Here is a 19,115-nt window from a genome sequence, read left to right on the forward strand (position 1 = left end):
CAAGAGTTTTAGGTTCTTTGTTAGTCAGATTTATTAGTTTTGCATACTTTTTTTCCAAAGCAGAGTATTTTCTGTTTTATTTCATTGATGAGAAAATCTTTACAAATCATTACTTTGAAACATTGATTGTTAAACAGATTCGCGGAATCGGTGAAGGTCATTTCAAAATAAACATTCCATTTTGTTTTCATTCGAAATGATATACTTTTTTCGATTCACCTCTGCATTTCATTACAAGTGGTAAACATTTAAATAGTTTTTACATTTATTTAACTTTAGAAAAATAACTATTCAAAAGTTTCAAATTCTGTTCTTCTCGTTGCAAGGTTAAAAAAATGCGTTTAATGCGTCTTCGTTTCGCCCTCCTTGCCGGCGTCGCTTTCGCCATCATCTGGATGCTGCACTATGGAATGCTTTTGCTGACGAAAGATGTGTTCTCGGATAATCAAATCGAAGAGAACGTTTGGAAAGACGAGAAGGAGGGGCCACTGTCGTGTCGTCATCCGATTCTAGACGTTATGAATCCTCTGATTAAAAAGTAAGTTAGAAAAAAAAATTTTGTAAAGTAGTTCAAAGCTCTAACCCGAAACGTCATATGATGATAATGTTTTTAAGATTAATTCTTTTGTCTATTTTATTCTTGAAAGTTACTCTTAATTAAAACAACGATGGCATACACACACACACACAAAATAATGTATTTTATTTCGTCGTAACACACGTGAGTATAAAAGAATCTGAAACAATAAAAAGCGCTGTTATGAAACATAGTTAAAATTATTTTTTAAACTATGAAGAATAAAGAAAAAAAAATCTTATAGAAATAAAATGAGTACAATTGAAAAAAGATTTGATGTGATTAGTAAAAAAATAGTTTTGTTCCGACTTTTGATTAATTTTAAATTAAAAATCTGATTAAAACCTTTTCTCAATGAGCAGCTATTAATCAAGAAATAAATGTCGAATTCGATAGTACTGGGTCTAATGATTTACATTATATATCGTCTCGAATAATTTTTCATTCTGCATATCGCAGAATTCATATTTATTATTAGTAGATATATTTATATTTGCCAATTTAACATCATTGACTACCTTTACTACTAATAATAAGGAAATGTCTGTGTGTGTGCGTGTTGGAGTCGTATAGGCCAGTCATTTGACCTACAGCTACAAAATTTGGAACATTTACATTGCCGTGTGGAAATGTGCACATAGAAGGTTTTATCATGTGAGAACATGATGTTATTTTGCTTTGGGGTTTCTGAAGAATTAAAATAGATAAAGGTAATAATAATAATAATAATATATAATTTTTTTAAACTTTTGTTTTCGATTTTTCTAGCTGACAAAAAAAAGTTTTGGAACCCGACCGATTTTGAGATGGCGGCGGGGGGAACCCATTGTTTTTCCAAATATCGATGCATGCGAAATCTGATAGTCACGTGATTGTTTCAAACCGGTTTAAACTCGCTAATGACTTAAATTAATTAAGACAAATAATGACTTAAAAAATAACAATGTTCTTACATGATAACTTGAAATTTGCGATAGCAGATTTCGTTTTTTCTTTCTTTTTTTAAAAATTTTAATTACAAATTATAATTTATAAAAAAAAATTTTAGAAGAGAATTAAAGTTTTAAAAAAAAAGTTAAAGAAAGAAATTAGTGTTCAGTTTTTTTTTTTTTTTTTGAAATTTTAGTTAGTAATTAAAATTTCTAAAAAAAAATAAATAATCTATAAATAATACATTCTTAGAAATTAAAATTGTCTTAACTAGAAATTTAGTTAAGCTGAGTTTAAGCATTTTTTCGTGATAACTTTCGAAAATATTGCTGCATAAAAATGAATTCTACACTGATTCAATAATTCTGAATGAATTAAAATACAAAATTATCTTTTTATTTATGCCAATTTAAAATCCGTGCATATTTTTGCTGAATCTTGACAATTTGTTAAAATACTTTTTTTGCTTAATTTTCAATTACACTGCTACGCAAAAATTCAAATATTCTCATTGTTTCATCATTTTTATTCACATGATTCCCCCCCCCCCCCCCTTTATATTAAGTTAAGGAAGAAGGATTTTGTTTAATATCTCTGTAGTTTGCAAGGCAAATAAAAGAAACGAACTCACAGTATTGTGTAACTTAGACGAACCGAATATTTTCATTTTTAATAGCACTGTAATATTTTTGGACTATCTAGTGTAATCACGGGGATGAAATTATGCCTAAACGGTTCATTTATCTGAACACAAATATAGCCAATATTCCTGCAGAATCAACAAGTCGCTTGAAGCGACTAGTATGTAATAATGAGGAGTACAATGATGATAATTTTTGTGTATGTATGTGCTGACGTTCTATTGAGCAGACTGTTTAATTAATCTGCAATCAATAAATTTGGCATATTTGACTTAAAGGCAGGGCAGGAAGATTAATTGCGCAAAATGCACGACTGCCTAAGGCCCCGCAAATTTAAGAGGGTTCATTCTTGATATTTAAAATTTTTATTCATATTTTTACAGTTTAATAAAAAGATATTTAATTTTGTACTTTAATTCAATTATACCGAATTCAAAATCAAGTATTGTGTGAATCAATTTTGGAACACTATTCTAGAATTCCCATGAAACTAAAAACAATTTAGTTTTACATTCAAAAGGACAATGAATTAATAAGAAAAAAGAAAGTCAATAATTCATAACTTCTTTAACAATAATGGGAGAAAATGCAAGATAAAATAATAATGAATATCTGTAACAACATGAAAATGAATGCAACAACAATGAATTTCATTAGATCAGTGAAAAAAGATACAAAATATATTTGACAATATTTTAATAATTTTATTAAATTTGGGAAGTATTAGCATGGTTATTTAACTTTTTGGATTTTCAGATGATATAAAAATCAATTTTAGGTTGTAATATTTTCAGAACTTGTCAAGAGATGTAGTAGAATTTCGTTGAATCTTTAATTAATCAAAAATCTAATCAAAATTTCAAAAAAAAAAAAAAAACATTGTTACAAAAAATGTTTTTAAAACAATCGGCATTGAAAGTTTCTATTCTTTAAAATATGCTTATTCCAAATTTTGTACTTTTAGGTTTAGCAGTATGTCTTATACAGTGTAAATAAGACAAAAAAAAAGAAAAAAGATATACATATTTTCTTTTATTATAGAGACCCAAAATTATTTAAGTATAAAACATAATTGTAAGTTTTCTTTGTAAAAGTATTCAACAACTGTCAACGACCCAAAAAATAACCAATAAAAACCTTATAAATAAAAATCATCCTTGAAAACAATTTGGAAAATATAAATATGCGAAAAGAACATTTGTTAAAAGAGAACAAAGGAAAATAAATCAATTACATCGTATTCAAGGTAGCAGAAACGGTAATAAATAACTTCAACGAATTTTTTTCGTGTTTTTAATTTACAAAATAACCGTACAAGAAATTTTCGCAATTCCATTCAATTGAGTTCACCCAAGACACATTTTTCGCTCGCAAATTACAAATTACCAGAGAGAATTTCCCGAAAGAATGTATGTCGTGTTCCGGTGATTTATGAAGACATAAATCATTGAAAATTATTCGCGCTGCATTCGTAAATATTGGCCAAATGTGCAAACGAATTTTTTTCCTAAAAATACAATTTAGAAATTGTTTCTTGAACTCGGAAGAGAAGTGTTTTTATAATGTCAAAAAGTAAATGCCAGAGAATTAATTAACGTCAGCATAACGATAACAGCAAACGTGCATTTGGTACTTTATTTTTAAGTGAAAAATGCAATCAAGATTTTTTTTTTACGTTTTACTAGACGTTTTATGTTAGTTTTAGGGTTATTTTCATTTCAAAATTCGTACAGAAATTTTGTACACTAAAATTAGTCTAGTTTTTATTTGTTTTACAGACTGTTTTTGTTAAAGAATAAACAAGAACTGGAGTATTATATTCATATGAATTTTTTTAAGTTTCTTTTAAAAAAATGAAAATATGCTGTCATTAATATGTTGTCTTGCTTCTGAAAAAAGAAATTGAAATTTCATAAATTTCATATTTCACATACTGATGAGTCATATCATGGAAAACACAAAGGTGTAGCAATTTTTCTCCGAAAATCACCCTCCTTAATGGTTTTCTTTACTAATTTTAAGTAACATGACTGACTTTCAAATCGAAATTCCTAAATTCGACTTACTCAAAAAGAATATTTAAATACAATGATTCATAAATCGTCAGTTTCTAAGATAATAATCATCTCGACGACCAGCTGGTTCGCCTGGAATATTGGTTACATTTGATTTCATTTAAATCGTATAGATTCATGTCCATGATTTCTCCAAAATTGTCCGACATTAAAACTATGTTATTTTAATTATATTAAATTTTTTTAATTATCTACATGAATCTTTCTAATGGAGATAGCCCCATAGCATTATCGCACCATTGAAAAAGTAAATATCTGTTTCAATTATCGCCTAAATTTCACGATATTGTAGTTTTACATTATTTGTCTTGTAAAGACTTAGATATTAACAATCCTTCTTCTTTAGTTTTTAGCAATGAAGAAAATCATATAATTAAGTATACTATGTTGAAACAATGAAAACGGTTTGAATTTCAGGTTAACAATATAAATTATTGTTGGAAATTAGGAAAAAAATATTTTTTATAAATTATGAAGAAAAATATGCACGATTAAATGGTATCATTAAAATAATATTTTTATATATATATTTTGAAATGCTGTAAAATGTGTGAGGTAATATTTCTTCGGGGATTAATTTTAAGGAGATTACTTTTTCTCAAAACTCAGTTTAATTTTTGTTTAATTAAAATTTCAAAAAAATCGCTCTTAAGTGCATCTTTCTATTCTCCAAGGTATATATGTTCCAAATTTGGAACCTGGAGGTCAAATGGTCTGGCCTAGAGAGCTCCAATAAACAAACACACACTCACACACGTTCATATTTATTATTATTATTATTAAAGATAGACATTTTCTGGACTTATTTTTAAGGAAGTTTATTTTCAGTTTTTCTCAATATATTTAATTTATGGCTGTTTTAAATCATTAAATCACTTTTGTAAAATGTAGTTTTTTTTAAAAAAAAGAAATTTTTAGTGAATGAAAATAATATATTATCTCTTGGATTTATTTATAATTCCAATGTGGCGTTTCGCATTTTCTCCTTATTCGTTACATAAAAAAAGATTACCAAATCAAATTTTATTATAAATATTTCTTATATCGTTCATTACTTTATAACCAAATATATAATTTGAAAGTTAATAAAGAAAATGCTTTCTAACTCTCTTGACTTGATTTTCAATTATGCAGTGGGGGGTATTCTGTTACTCTTTTAATTTACTTGAAGAGTAACTTTACTTTACTTTTCAGAGTAAAATATAATAATTGAAACTGAATACGGTGTTTGATTGTGTTGTAGTCTTTTTTTTTTCCCTCATGCAAAACTTTTTCACTGTACCACTATTTTCCACGAAAATCTGAAAACTATGTTTTCTCCCATTTTACAAAAACACCAGATATTTGAAAAATGTGTATTGGCAAATGTAAAAAATAATGCCTTTTTAGATCGCAAATGCTCAAATTTACTCTTAAGACTTCTGCAAGAATGCTTATCGAAAATCTGAATTACTTATTTGGTTTCGAAAAATAAAATGCAAGAAATCTGTCCGAAGAGATAATTGAAGTTTACTTGAGATCAAGAAATTTCATTTAATCTATGTAGATGGCTAAACGTGGCATATAAAATAAGTAAAATTTAAAGAGGTTTCCTAAAAATAGCAAAAAATGGTCGATTGTAGGTACACTGTCAGCATCTAAAAAATGAATGTTGAAAACGAATCTTTGTTTATCAAAAATATTTAATGCAAGTTTTGTCATTTATATAACTTTCCAATAGGAACACGTCGTGAAATGTCATCAATGCATCGCATCTCTATGAGCCTACTTTTTTATCTTCATAAAAAATTTTGGTCGCAAACATCCATTTTTATTTAAAATTGCGTTTTCCTTCTAGAAATCAATCTGAGATTTCAATGCCTTCTTCTCGAATTACATTTTTAAGACAATGCAATCAAATAAATAATATTATGTTTCATAAATGTGTTCAAGATTACATACCTTGATTTTTCTAGAGTGATTCCTATTTTTAAAAAAATTATTATTATTACAGGCACATTAAAGACATGGGAGAATTGAAATGCAACAGGGAGGAAGACTGGGTCGAAACTCGTAAGGGAACTGTATTTATCACCACTGATGCAACCAAGCTTCATGGAAAAATAAAGTGCAAACTTTCCTATATCGAGAGGGTGGACGATTTCAATATAAAGCTCGGAAATTCAGTAGAGTTAGTTTCGGGTAATGCACCTGTTAAGTTAGAACAGGATTTTTTTGTTGTGAAATGTGAGGGAGCAGACAAGAAGCTGTGGAAGAATCTTATGGCTGGAATCCACAGAAACGAAACGTTAGTAGAAGAGTTGAAAGACATCGAACCACCTCCCAAATCCATGAAACTAAATGTGATCATGTATGGGCTCGACTCCATGTCCAGAATGCATTTCATACGTAAATTGCCAAAAACATACAAATATCTTACAGAAAACTTGAAAGGCATTGTGCTAGAGGGTTACAATATTGTTGGAGATGGCACGCCTCAAGCCCTTATACCCATTCTGACGGGATCCACAGAATCTGAATTGCCCGAAACAAGAAAAAGAGTGAAAAATGCAAACTTTGTGGACATTTATCCGTTTGTGTGGAAAAATTTCAGTGCTAGTGGTTATGTGACCGCTTGGGCAGAAGAGCAACCGACTGTTGGAACGTTTACTTACAGATTAAAAGGTTTCAAAGAACAGCCCACGGATCATAGCATGAGGACGTTCTTTCTCAAACTGAACAAGGTCATAGGAAATCATCCTAAGCTTTGCCTAGGTAACAAACCTCGTCATACGGTGAGAAATTATTTTATATTTTTATAAATATTTATTTCTATGAAGTATTTTAAATGTAACAAAAAGTCAGAACTGATCAATCATAAATAATTATATAAAATCACTTTTTGATTTAACCTGTTCAGAACCGTGGTCACACGATTCTCCCTTCATATCACGATATCATATATGAGACGCACCTTTCCGAGTTTAGCGGAAAGATATATATATCATGAACTTTGAAAGATATATATGCTATCATGAAGGGAGAGGGGGTCGCGTTGTTGTTATTGAATATCTAATGGTAGAAATCTAGTTTAGTCTGCTGTTTTGAAGGTATGTTTGAAAAATCGAACCATGAGAGAAGTTAGTAATAAGAATATGGAAACTACATTCATTCCCTATATTCCTTTCCAACAACTTTTTCTTAGTCCTTGTCTCTACTTTATTAAATCCGCATGCCTTTTATATGCAGAATTAGGGCTTGATATGCAGGAATCCGATATAATTTTCGGTTTACCAATTTCGTAATATTATGTTTGCAATCGATCGTTAAAAAAAGAGTTAGGAACAAAATTATTATCATTGGTTATGTACAATTACGGCTGCTTTTCAACACAACAACATTATCATTTGTTTCAACATAACAAATGCGTGAAGATTCAGGCATTTGTTATATTGGTGAATCAGGTTTCCTATCTCCTTTTCGAAAAACATTGTCGAAAGCGATGTGTCATAAGCCAGTGATCCTTTAAATAAAATAGTATATTCAGTTTTTCATTTATTCACCCATAATTACGCAACACCAAACATTGTGAACAGCATCTGTAATGCTACGGCTGAAATTCAAATTCATCCATTTTAGTACTCATTCAGCCGTATGCTTTCGACAATGTTAAAATTAAGATTACAAAAATTGCTTTCTATGGGCATTAATTCCAAATAGGATTATGACTTCCGCTTTTGTATGGCGGTATATACACTCCTTAATTTGTACCTATATATATTCAATGAAATTCATTTTTTAATCGTATTAAATAACGAGAAAAATTAAAAAAAAAAAAAAGAAAAAAGGAATACATTTCATATACATGATTTTACAGATGGCCGCATAAGATGGCTCACCAAAGGCCATTATCAGTGAGTAATACCGAAGTCATGCTATCTGCATCATAGTTAAACTCTTCGAAAATGATATCAATATGACACAAACGAAACGTAATGATTTCGAATGAATCAGGATTGTGATGAAACAATGCATGAATGTAAGCGACATGGAATTGAAGGAAAAAAAATTATAAACTTTGGTTTACTATAAATTTAAGAAAAGAGAATCGGTTTTTCTTCTTCTTCCTTCTATTTTGAATTCGCCCTTGAATATTGTTTTCCATTTTCCGTCGAATACAACAAACATACTTTTCATGTCTGCAAGCAAGCAGAAATCGCATTTTGAAATCACGAAACTCGTATAAATTTTCTCTCTTTCTGACAACTTGCTGCGGAATGAGGCTCTTTTCACGAACCTCGTCTACAAAATCCTGGTATCGTGATTTAAGCAATCAGGGCTAAATTATGTGTACAGATTGTTATTACTGTGCATTTGTGACAAATTCTGCTTTTTCTAGGATGCAGAACTTTGTTCTAGCGATGTTAAACACAAATTTGTTTTCTTGCAGTTCGGTTTCAAAACGGATATGACAATTTGTTCTTTCTTGCATTCGACGAATGAAAACAGAAAATATTACAACTGTAGAAAAATTCGACCTCGAGATTATGATAACTTTATAGTTTTCAGATACCTCTGCATTCAAAACACGTTTTTCTTTTTCGGAATTATGTCTACCTGCCTACGACCTTTTGTATACAATAACTTAAAAAGGTAACGAGCACCAAGCATGAAATTTGATATATTTATCACTTTTTCACGAAATTTGCAGATTTCTGTCAATTTTGAATGAAATTCATTAGGCTGTTTATTCATGTGAACATGGTAAATCAAAAATTCAAATAAATCTATGAATAAGATGAAGGATATTATAATATTTTTAAAAATATTTTTACTTTTTCGTATACGAAGTATAGAGAAAATACTGTGATAGAATTTGAGATTTTGACGGATCCTCCCGAGACCTCTCTGAGATCGGAAAACACATTTCTGGAAAATGTCTGTATGTTACAAAAATAACTCAAAAACACTTTGAGCTAAATGGATGAAGTTTGATATAAGGTCTTTACATTAAATTTGTGCATTTCTATCGAGTTTTGAGCAAAACTCATTCAGAGGAAATCTGTCTGTCCAGAGTTCGGAAAAAAGTTTTCTTTTGACACTTGCCATTGACAAGCCCGCTGTTACGAAGACAGCGATTTTAAGCCGGTGGGGGAGCGTCTCTTGTTTTTATAGTAGCGCCATCTAGGGCCAAGAGAACGACTTAACTACACACATGTCACAACCCTTTTTACGGAGCGGACTTCATTCACGCATTTCATTCACTCATCCACAGATCGTAATTTAGACCTGCATCAGAGAACGATCACCCCTGATCCAGTATCCCCAGTGGTATTACTTTCGACGTGGAGGACTTTATGATCACGACAGATTTATACGCGCGTCAGCCACCAAGCACGCGGTGAATTTTTGGCCGGCGGGGTTCGAAGGGACGTGAATCCAAAGCTCTACCAACCAGGCTATCCCGGCCTTCGGATATAAGTTAACATAATAATTACAAAACGAAGAAAGATAGATGAATAAAATTCAGTACACAGATTTAACATCTAAAATGTAGACAGCTATCAAATTTTGAGCCAATGCAAAAAAGGGTGGAAAGGCTTTCGCTCTGTATTTTCAGAAATATGTAAACACGATAATTCAAAAACGCAATGACTTAAATATGTCGGATTCGGTATGTGATTTCGCGACTACAAATGGAGTTCTGTGTCACATTTTTATTTCAATAGATTGAGAAAAAATGCAGCAATACGCAAATTTGCAGCAATCGCAATACTCGATATTCGAATACTACTAACCACATTCCAAGGATTAATCGCCAAAATATTCGGCCAATTCGCGACAATGCCATGCAATTCGTTCTCAGGGATAACACCTTAATTAGAGAGAATGCGAGAAAGTTCTTTGGGGAATTAGTCCCACTGGTTTATCACTAGGAATGCCCCCTTGATAATTCGAAGAATGTCAAAACGATATACTATTTCTCGTCATGTATTATCCAACACTTTGGTTTCAAACTTAACACAGCATCTATTATCTTAAATTTGACTGCATTAGTATCTTCATTTGGTGAAGGAAGTATTCTCTTCTTAATGTAATTCCCAAAAGAAAAAATTTAGTGGAGTAATATCGAGCGAGAGTGGGCTCATTGACGCTATTTTCATCATTATTTCGGTGAGATTATTTTTAAAGGAATTGAATGTAAAATCACTATTTTTGCATTTGTTGCGCCATTTGCAGGGCTAAAAAAGTTTAATAACACTACTTCTGCAATTAAATGGAAGTTAATCGCTCTTCGATTTAATATTAATAATTTAATAAATTAGGAATGGGAATTATTTTTCTTTGTTTTTGTTTTATTTTAGATGACTATATTTTTTGCAAAATATGACATTTGAACTTAAAACGATTATGAACAACTACAATTTTGAGAATGTCAATAATTTTGAAAATTAACCAGTTTCAAGAAATGAACAGTAAACAATGATCATTATCTCTTCTAATAATAGGGATCCATTCGTATTTTACGGGGCAGACAGTTTTATCTAGAAATATCAAGTTTGGCACGTTATGTAGAAATAAGAAAGTCGCAGTAATTTTTTTTTTTTTTTTTCGAAATTTTAACATCGAAAGCAAGAAAATTCTTGGCGAAAATATTATTGCACAAAACGATTTGTATGCCACCATAAATATATGTATTCAACGATACCAATTTAAAATATCGTCTCATTTTCCTCCCAATTAAAAAAAATAATTATTATGTGCAAGATTTACAAAAGTATTGTTTATTGTTACAATAAAATTCAAGCCGTTCTTAATGTTTTTGAAACTATCCAATTTGTGTTTTCCTTCTATGATGAAAACTAACTTGATGATTATAATGTTGATTGACTATTATTTAGCTGTTTTTTTCAGAAACTTTGTTAATATCGTAATGAATTTTATTCATTTATTTCAGCAATTTTTGTGCAATCTGTATATAAAAAAAAGGCCTTCTAACATTTAAATAAGTTATGAATGGAACGAGAGGTAGAAAGAAGGAAAATAATAATAAAAAAACCCGAAGAAGGTGCATAGTATGCAATTAGATGTTAGATGATGCAGGTACTTACGTCATTTGACGGAACTGCATTGTGCGCTTTCATATACTCAATAAGCATAACAAGTGACTGTTCATCTTGATGTGGAAGTCAAAAATATTTTTCTAAGGAAACCTTGTATATGAAATTATACGTAAAATATTCAAATCTAGTTATGCACAATCAACATTTCAGGTGGACATTAGTCAATGGCAATAAGTCAATGTTATCCTAAACCAGTGACTGTAGAGTTCTATAACTATTTTCGAAACGATTTTTTTACCCAATGAGCATGAGTAAAAAAAAGGTATTCTAATTTCGAAAAGTGTTATAACAAGTTAAAAACTTTTACGCCTCTTACTTGGGGAAAGTTGCATGAAAATGTCCTTTCTCTAAAGTTATAATATCTCTCATCTTTCAGATAATGCTGGATTGGATTCGACAGTTTTACGATGTATACAGCGACGTTCCCAAATTTGCATTCTGCTTCAATTCCGAACTAAGTCACGATGATTACAATTACATAGGATACGCTGACAAGGACATAGAAAATTTCCTCAAATATCTCGGTGACAGCGGCATTTTGGAAAATACCCTACTGATTGTGATGAGTGATCACGGACACAGGTACTTCTATTTGCTCTCTTTCAATTTGTTTTAAAAGTTTGCCCATTGTTTTTTCCCTATTGAATGCTTTAACGTAAGATATAGGTAAAACATCTTAAAGGAAATTTACTTAAAATATCTTTCCTAACACTAAAATCAAAGAAAATATTGATTTTTGAATTCTGAGTTTAAAATAATTTTTGGAACCTGTCTAAATTTTCTGAAAATTTTATAAGTGTTAGACAACTATTTTGCGAGATACGAAATCATTTTGACAGACTCGTCATCAAAGGCCATGCCCTCTTCCAATTAGTGTGTGTGTATGTTTGGAGGGGGGCAAGGCTTTGCATTTTATTTTATTTTTTGCTTTGAAATGAAATAAATCACTTTTCTGAAAACTTTATTATTTGTTTGTAACTTTGATAATTTCACTAGTCTTTCTGCTCATCATGTTTGGAGCTTTTATGAAAAAAAAATCAGCTTTTTCAAAATCGCAATATAATTTATTGCTTATTCTAATTCCGATAGAATTGGAAATGCCATAAGTTAACAGAAAGCTTATTTTATTTGAGTGATAAGAGGTGTAGAACCTGTAAATTAAATCCCCCCCCCCAAAAAAAACAGATTCTCAAAACAGTTTTAAATTTGGCTGTCAAAGTCGTTAATGATACTGAAATTGATGATTCTGTGCATATTTACTAGAAAATTTTAATTTAAACAATGCAAAATTTGCAACTGCTTTTTATGATATAATTTGTTTCATATAAAAAAATTGTTATTAAGAAGTTTGTTATTAAACCCATTTTTATTCAACTCGCTTTTCTTAAAACATTGCTTGTTTCAAATGGTTTTTACAGTTTATATTTTATTTAAATCGTTTAAAATTATTAGACATTACTAAGTATTTGAGAGAAAAATTAAGAATGATTTCCTAAATATATTGATTAAATAAACATTAAAATAAAATTTTAAAATTGATTTTTAATTTTTTTCTTAATTATAACCAATTTAAATTAGAGAAATTACCAACCATGGAAACAATGAAATTTTATGAAATTATTGCTTTCTCACTTAAAAACGTTTGGTTATTGTTGAGAAAAATAACCGGTTAATTGTAATATTTTTGTGTTTGATTCTTTAAACCTGTTTTTCTCAGTTTGCTTTTTACGAAATCATGTTTACTACACAATGCTAAAAGTCAAATACATTTTATTCAAACTACTTGAACTTTTTTTCTGTAAAATCAGAAATGCCAACTAAGCAGAATTAACTATCTATTTTTAAAAATACTGATTAGAACACTTTTTAAAAAATAGTGAAAGTGAAAAAATCGGATATTTCCCAAAAACACGTACGAATTTTATTTCCGAAACTAATTAATAGTTAAATTAGACTTCCGGTTTTTACTAAAAAGGTTCTTCAAAAAAAAAAAAAAAATGCTATAATCTGGAAACAGGGCGTTATTACAAGATACGAGTTCATCTATTACTAATTTTCTGTAGGAAAGGTTGGTCTAAGCATCGCAAATTTATGTTCTCGTATTAACCAAAAACTTTCTTATGGCTGAACATCCATGTATGCCAAATTGATTTCAGAGTTTGTCGTACAATTTTCAATGAAACTAAACTGTCACTTAATTCTGTGGAAATTGTTACAGAATTCAATCTGGATTTTTCACAATCAAAATTAATCTTTGATGACATTGAGTAAACTTTGAAAATGATTACTTCTTGTTCCAAATTCGCAATTTCAAGGCGTTTTATTTTAATATAAACAGTTGAATGTATTCGTTAAACTTACTATCCTTTTTAGGTAAATAAAATATTTCTTTCGGAATATTTAAAAAAAAAAATCAAACGAGGCTTAAAATGTTGCCACTATACTAAATAATAAATAAACTGACGATTGGATTTTGATGGATTTATTCGAAAATGCATTGATCCCAATAGCTTCGTCAATTTTTATTTTATCTGTTTGGAGTTTTATTTTCCGGGAAAAAATTATTCATATTTAAATAATTACAAGATTTTGCTCAAAATTACATTTAGAACACTTTCGGTCGCTACTATTCTTTGTACATACTACTGCATGAAATAAAATGTTTCGTAAGTTCAAATTCATTTTTTTTATTTATTTTTAATTCATTTTTTATTACTTATACTTATGAATTCCAATAAAACAGTGAAACTAATGGATTTTTATTACATTTTATTGAATGTAATGTTGTTGGTCAACATTCTGAGTTATGTGTTGATTAAATGTCAAATTCTAAAACGACATCTGAAAATGTCTTTTTATTTCTCCTAAACGTTGGTTTCTTAAAATGTTGTATCGATTTTATTTATCAATTATTAATTTTTAATAAATGGAGATATTTTATGCTCACGTTGCACATCAAATGTGCTTAGCCAACTTCATTTTCGAAACCATCAAAAATTGCTTTCATCATGGATCGCTAATCAAGTGAATGCGATATTTTACCAATGTGTGAAACCACAGCGTTTGTAAAATGTATGCCCAGGATAAAAATTTCAAATACTCATGCACAGCAAAGCTCTCTTTTAATATTTTGAGTCATTAATCACGTGTCTAGTAACCTTTGGATTCCAATTTCTACTCATTACTGTAACGGTGATAAAAAGAAGCGCTTCATATGATGATTTTTATTGAATTGACAGGAATTGCCAAACTCTTCTTTTTTGTGTTTTTATGCGTCTGACCAGAAACGTACTGCATAATATCCTGCTTTTTTTCTCCCTAGATATTTTTCCTTCTGTCGAACGGGATTTTATAATCTTACATATTAATTGCTATCTTTTTTTAAATCTAATAATAGTTATTTTTTCCAGTGAATTCGTTAATATATAAATTATATCCGTGCGCTAATTGTTTCAGAAATTATTGATGAAAAAAAACATCGTTTAATTTTTTATTTAATTAAAAAATAAAAGAAATTATCTAATTTAAAAGAAAATAGCACAGCCATTCTAATATTGGAAAACGGAACTATATGTGCTGATTTTATATCACTGTTGTTCATCATTTAAGGGAAATTATCACGATACAGACAAATAAGGGTATTTTCTGCTTTATATAAGAAAAAAAAAAAAAAAATGAATGAGACGAAGAAAATCTTGCTTCAGTTTTCCCTGTGAATGGTCAACAAATATTCTGTGTATATATATAATATATATATAAAAGCTTTTTTACAACCAAATTATTTTCAGTGACATTTTGGCTAAAATCACAGTGTAATCTGATTATGCCATTTTAAAAACGAATGTTTTACTGAATTGCTGTTTGCACAGAATCTTTGAAAATTTAAGTGCCTGTTTTGTCTCTTTAAGTAATTATTCAAATAAGATGTGAATGTTTTAAAAAATCCTGAATTACTATTATATCCATTATTTGCAGTTTTAGTATTAAAATTGGCTGTTCAAATTTCTTCCTAGATTCGCTCCCATTCGTGCTTCACAACAAGGGAAGCAGGAAGAAAGGTTACCATTCTTTTCATTCGTCCTTCCTCCTTCGATGCAAGAGCAGTATCCCCAATTTGTAGAGAACATTAAAAAGAACAAGAATCGTTTGGCGACACCCTTTGACATTCACGCCACGTTTCTAACTCTCTTGCACCCCGATATACCACTCAAAGGACAGGCCTCCAGTCGAAGCATCAGCCTCTTTTCCGAAATTCCCAAAGAAGTAAGTTGTTGAAATTGTGTTTCATTTTATTTTAAGAACTACAGCAAATTATCACAAAACGTATAGGTCGCGGTGTTTAAAGTCTCGTCTTCGGAATCCATGGGGTTCGAGGTTCGATTGCAACCCGAAGAACCGTCGTGTAAGTGGGTCTGGTGCACGTTAAATCCGCCAGGGCCAAATGTCGTAGCATTTGTGTCGTATGGAATTTTGGAGAGGGGGTGCCAGATCAGGTGTCGTCCTCGTCATCTGACTGCGGTTCAAAATTACGAGATCCGACCCACAATAGCCCTAGTGTTGCTTTAAAATGGAAGGTTAATGTACCTAAACTAAACGCAAAACATATAATACTATTCACTAAGCATAATCTAATATCATCGCCTAATAAGTTGCAACACCCGAAACAATCCTTATAACGTGATATTTGGTTAAACGTATGCTAAAATTTTGTGTCATGAGATTCATTTTAATAATCAAATTACACGACAATAAACAAAACTAAAATTAAGCTATAAGTATCATCCCATTTACAGAAAATGAATTAAACATCATATACAACTGAAATTAAAACGGTGAAGGAAATTCTTTTAAAATTTCGGCTAAGAGAGAAAAATTTATAAAAATATATTCAAATAAAGGAAATGGATTAACAGAAGGTTACCCCCCCCCTCTTTCACAGATTCTGTCATGAGAAATTCATTCAATTGAGATTTAAAACGAATTATTTATGGAGTTATATTCAATTCATCTGAAAGCGAAAATATTCAAATTACAGGACTTTGGATTATTAATTTGCGGTTTGATAACGTAAATATAAAAGGGGTTTGGATAAATGGCAATTCTGAAAAGCAAAATTTCGATTATTTAGAGCAGTTTCCAACAACAACAACAACAACAAAAAAGTTAAAATAATATTTTCCAATAATAAAATTTTTCTTGTTCTTTTAAAGCATATAAATATTGAATATTTATTGTATCACTTTGAAATGGCAGTAAGGCTGCACAAGTCTAGTTATTTTGAATTGTGGTCATATGAACCCACTCATTCTCCTTCCAGATCATGATAACATAAGAACATAAATTTAAAAGCACAGCAGACTTACACACATAGTGCTGAAACAGGTTTCAAACCCATGGTCTTCTGCTACAAAAACAATTCTGCTATAGTCTTTTCTCACTAATACAGTTTCTGAAATTACTATTTAGTGTGAATAAAAACTGTTGGTTCATAAAGTGATAGCTTTTTCCCCTAAATATAATAGGTGTTTGTTTTCAATAATGATAGATTACTTTGTTAATACCATTTATAGTAATTCTTCAAAAGGTACTAAACTTGCATTATTAATATATACAAATAATTATGAAAGTGAGTGACATAGTAGTATATAAATCATCAGGGAATATCAGAAGTTGTTTATTTTTCTGTAATTATCAATATCCAAAACAAACAGAAAAATTATTCCCATATTCTAATTCCAATGAAGTGCCAAGATAGAGATGATATTTCAATGATGGATTACTTCACCGTTTAAGAAGATTAGACATTGATTTCATAACTTTTTATAGTTGATTTTGTTCTTTTCATATTGCTTTATACTTCATTTTAATCTTTTTCCAAGAATGTTTGTTACATCTATTTTTGAATTTCAAATATTGTTTTATAAGAAATCATGATCCCGTTTATCTATCAAATATTTGTCAAAGCATGAACAGAAAACAGTTCTTGTTCTGTAAAACTCAAATTTCCATTTTATGAGTGTTAAAATCACAGTTTTTATTTTCAGAACAGTTTTCACATAATGTTTAAAAACTGATATAATTGCAAATTGTAACACGTATGAAATGACTTCACTATGGGGGAAAAAAAAAAAAAAAAAATTGCTCAGCTTTAAAGAGTAGAACATTTGAAAAAATCTAGAAGTATCAAATTTGCCAAACAATTAATTTATAGATAGCACCAGAAAAGGGGTATTATTTTTAAATTTTTAATTGATTTTCAATAAATTAAAAATGTTAACATTTCCTCCTCAAATATCATTTTATTATTACATAAAATGAATTCATATATCCTTTTAATATTAAAAAATAGGTTTTTCAAATGTTATATTATTTCAAGGCAATTTTTCTCTAATTTGTAAAATGATTTTAGAGCAATACTTTTCATTGTTTCACCTATAAAACTGGATTTATATCCTCAAGTAAGTTATAATGACATTAAATGTTCTTTAGTAAAAGAATTATTGCTGTTATATAATATCAAGTAAATTTTTAAAAAATACAAATTGAAGTATTATTATGCTATGATTTTCGGGCTGGAAGTTTGAAACTTTTAATACATTTTACCGCATGAAATAATTGCGACTTTTTCCCTCCTTCCAGAGAACCTGTCAATCAGCTTCAATAGAATCGCACTGGTGTGCATGCTTGTCCTGGTCTGACATGCCTACAACAGCTCCTCTGGCCCAGATAGTAGGAAATTCTGTAATACAGTTCATTAATAATCTCACTCAACACCAAAGAGACAAATGCCAAGAGCTTCAATTATTCAAAGTCATGAGACTAGAGAAATTTATACCAAACAAAGATTTCTTAACATTTAAGAAAAATGCAGACTTGGATGGCAGAGCTGGTGAATTCAGTGACAACACAGAAGTGACAGAAATCCTTTACCAAGTACAGTTGATGGCTTCCCCAAGTGAGGGAATCTATGAAGCCATAGTGAAGTACAGCAAACTAGATAATACATATCGAATAAACGAACATGAAATAAGTCGAATAAACATGTATGGGAATCAAGAACATTGCATTCATGATGATTATCCTGAACTAAGGAAATACTGTTACTGCAAAATCCAACTCCCAACTGGATGAAGAAATACTTCAACTGTTTATCTTATAATCAGAAAACTAGTCATCGTGAAATGTGGAAACATTCACAGTTATCTCTTCACCTGAGGATTTCAACATTCATTAAATCAAAGAGAATATAGATTTTTTTAATAAATCAAATCTCAATAAACTTTTAAAGAACAATCATGATTAAAGTGCCAGAAGTTGAACAAAGGTTTCATGTGTGAATAACATATATATATATATATATACAATAATATATTTTTCTATTTACCTAATAGTAGTTAAACAGGAGTTCCTTAGTTGATAAAATATGGATGGCTAATGTAAATTATACTGAAGACTATACATTGCATTATATATAGTGATGGCAGGCTACAATTCTTGGTTCATTTTCGTGATCAATGGGACACATTTGGCATATATTTAAGCTGCTGTTAAGCTATTGGAAAAGCACCATTTTGCTACCAATCATGCAAATATAAATATAACTCTCCATTTCATAGAAAAATATAAATGTTTGCTGTGCATATAGAGGTATGGTCACTTGTTCTAAAATGTTAAAATAATCTGTAAGCTTTTTATATAGAGGGTATGTTACTATACTGATATCAATTACCTATATTTTCTTATCATTTCATTTGCATAATTAAGCCATTACTACAAAGAAAGATTTGTT

The 19,115-nt window shown here is 29.8% G+C and overlaps 1 protein-coding gene across 8 annotated transcripts in view; it reads left to right on the forward strand.

The window, feature by feature from the left end:
- LOC129976938 (uncharacterized) overlaps positions 1-19,047 on the forward strand; it is an 88,373-nt gene extending 69,326 nt beyond the window's left edge. For 7 of the 8 annotated variants that reach the window (XM_056090520.1, XM_056090524.1, XM_056090519.1 and 4 more), the window contains 5 exons: positions 326-538; positions 6,217-6,997; positions 11,703-11,908; positions 15,340-15,589; positions 17,966-19,047. In XM_056090520.1, coding sequence (XP_055946495.1) covers positions 336-538; positions 6,217-6,997; positions 11,703-11,908; positions 15,340-15,589; positions 17,966-18,457 — 1,932 coding nt within the window. In that variant the 5' untranslated portion in view covers positions 326-335 and the 3' untranslated portion in view covers positions 18,458-19,047. The remainder of the gene's footprint in view (positions 1-325; positions 539-6,216; positions 6,998-11,702; positions 11,909-15,339; positions 15,590-17,965) is intronic. The other variant, XM_056090525.1, reaches the window with a different exon arrangement.
- The last annotated feature ends 68 nt before the right edge of the window (positions 19,048-19,115 follow it).

Source organism: Argiope bruennichi, chromosome 1, assembly GCF_947563725.1.
Source record: "Argiope bruennichi chromosome 1, qqArgBrue1.1, whole genome shotgun sequence".
NCBI lineage: Eukaryota > Metazoa > Arthropoda > Arachnida > Araneae > Araneidae > Argiope > Argiope bruennichi.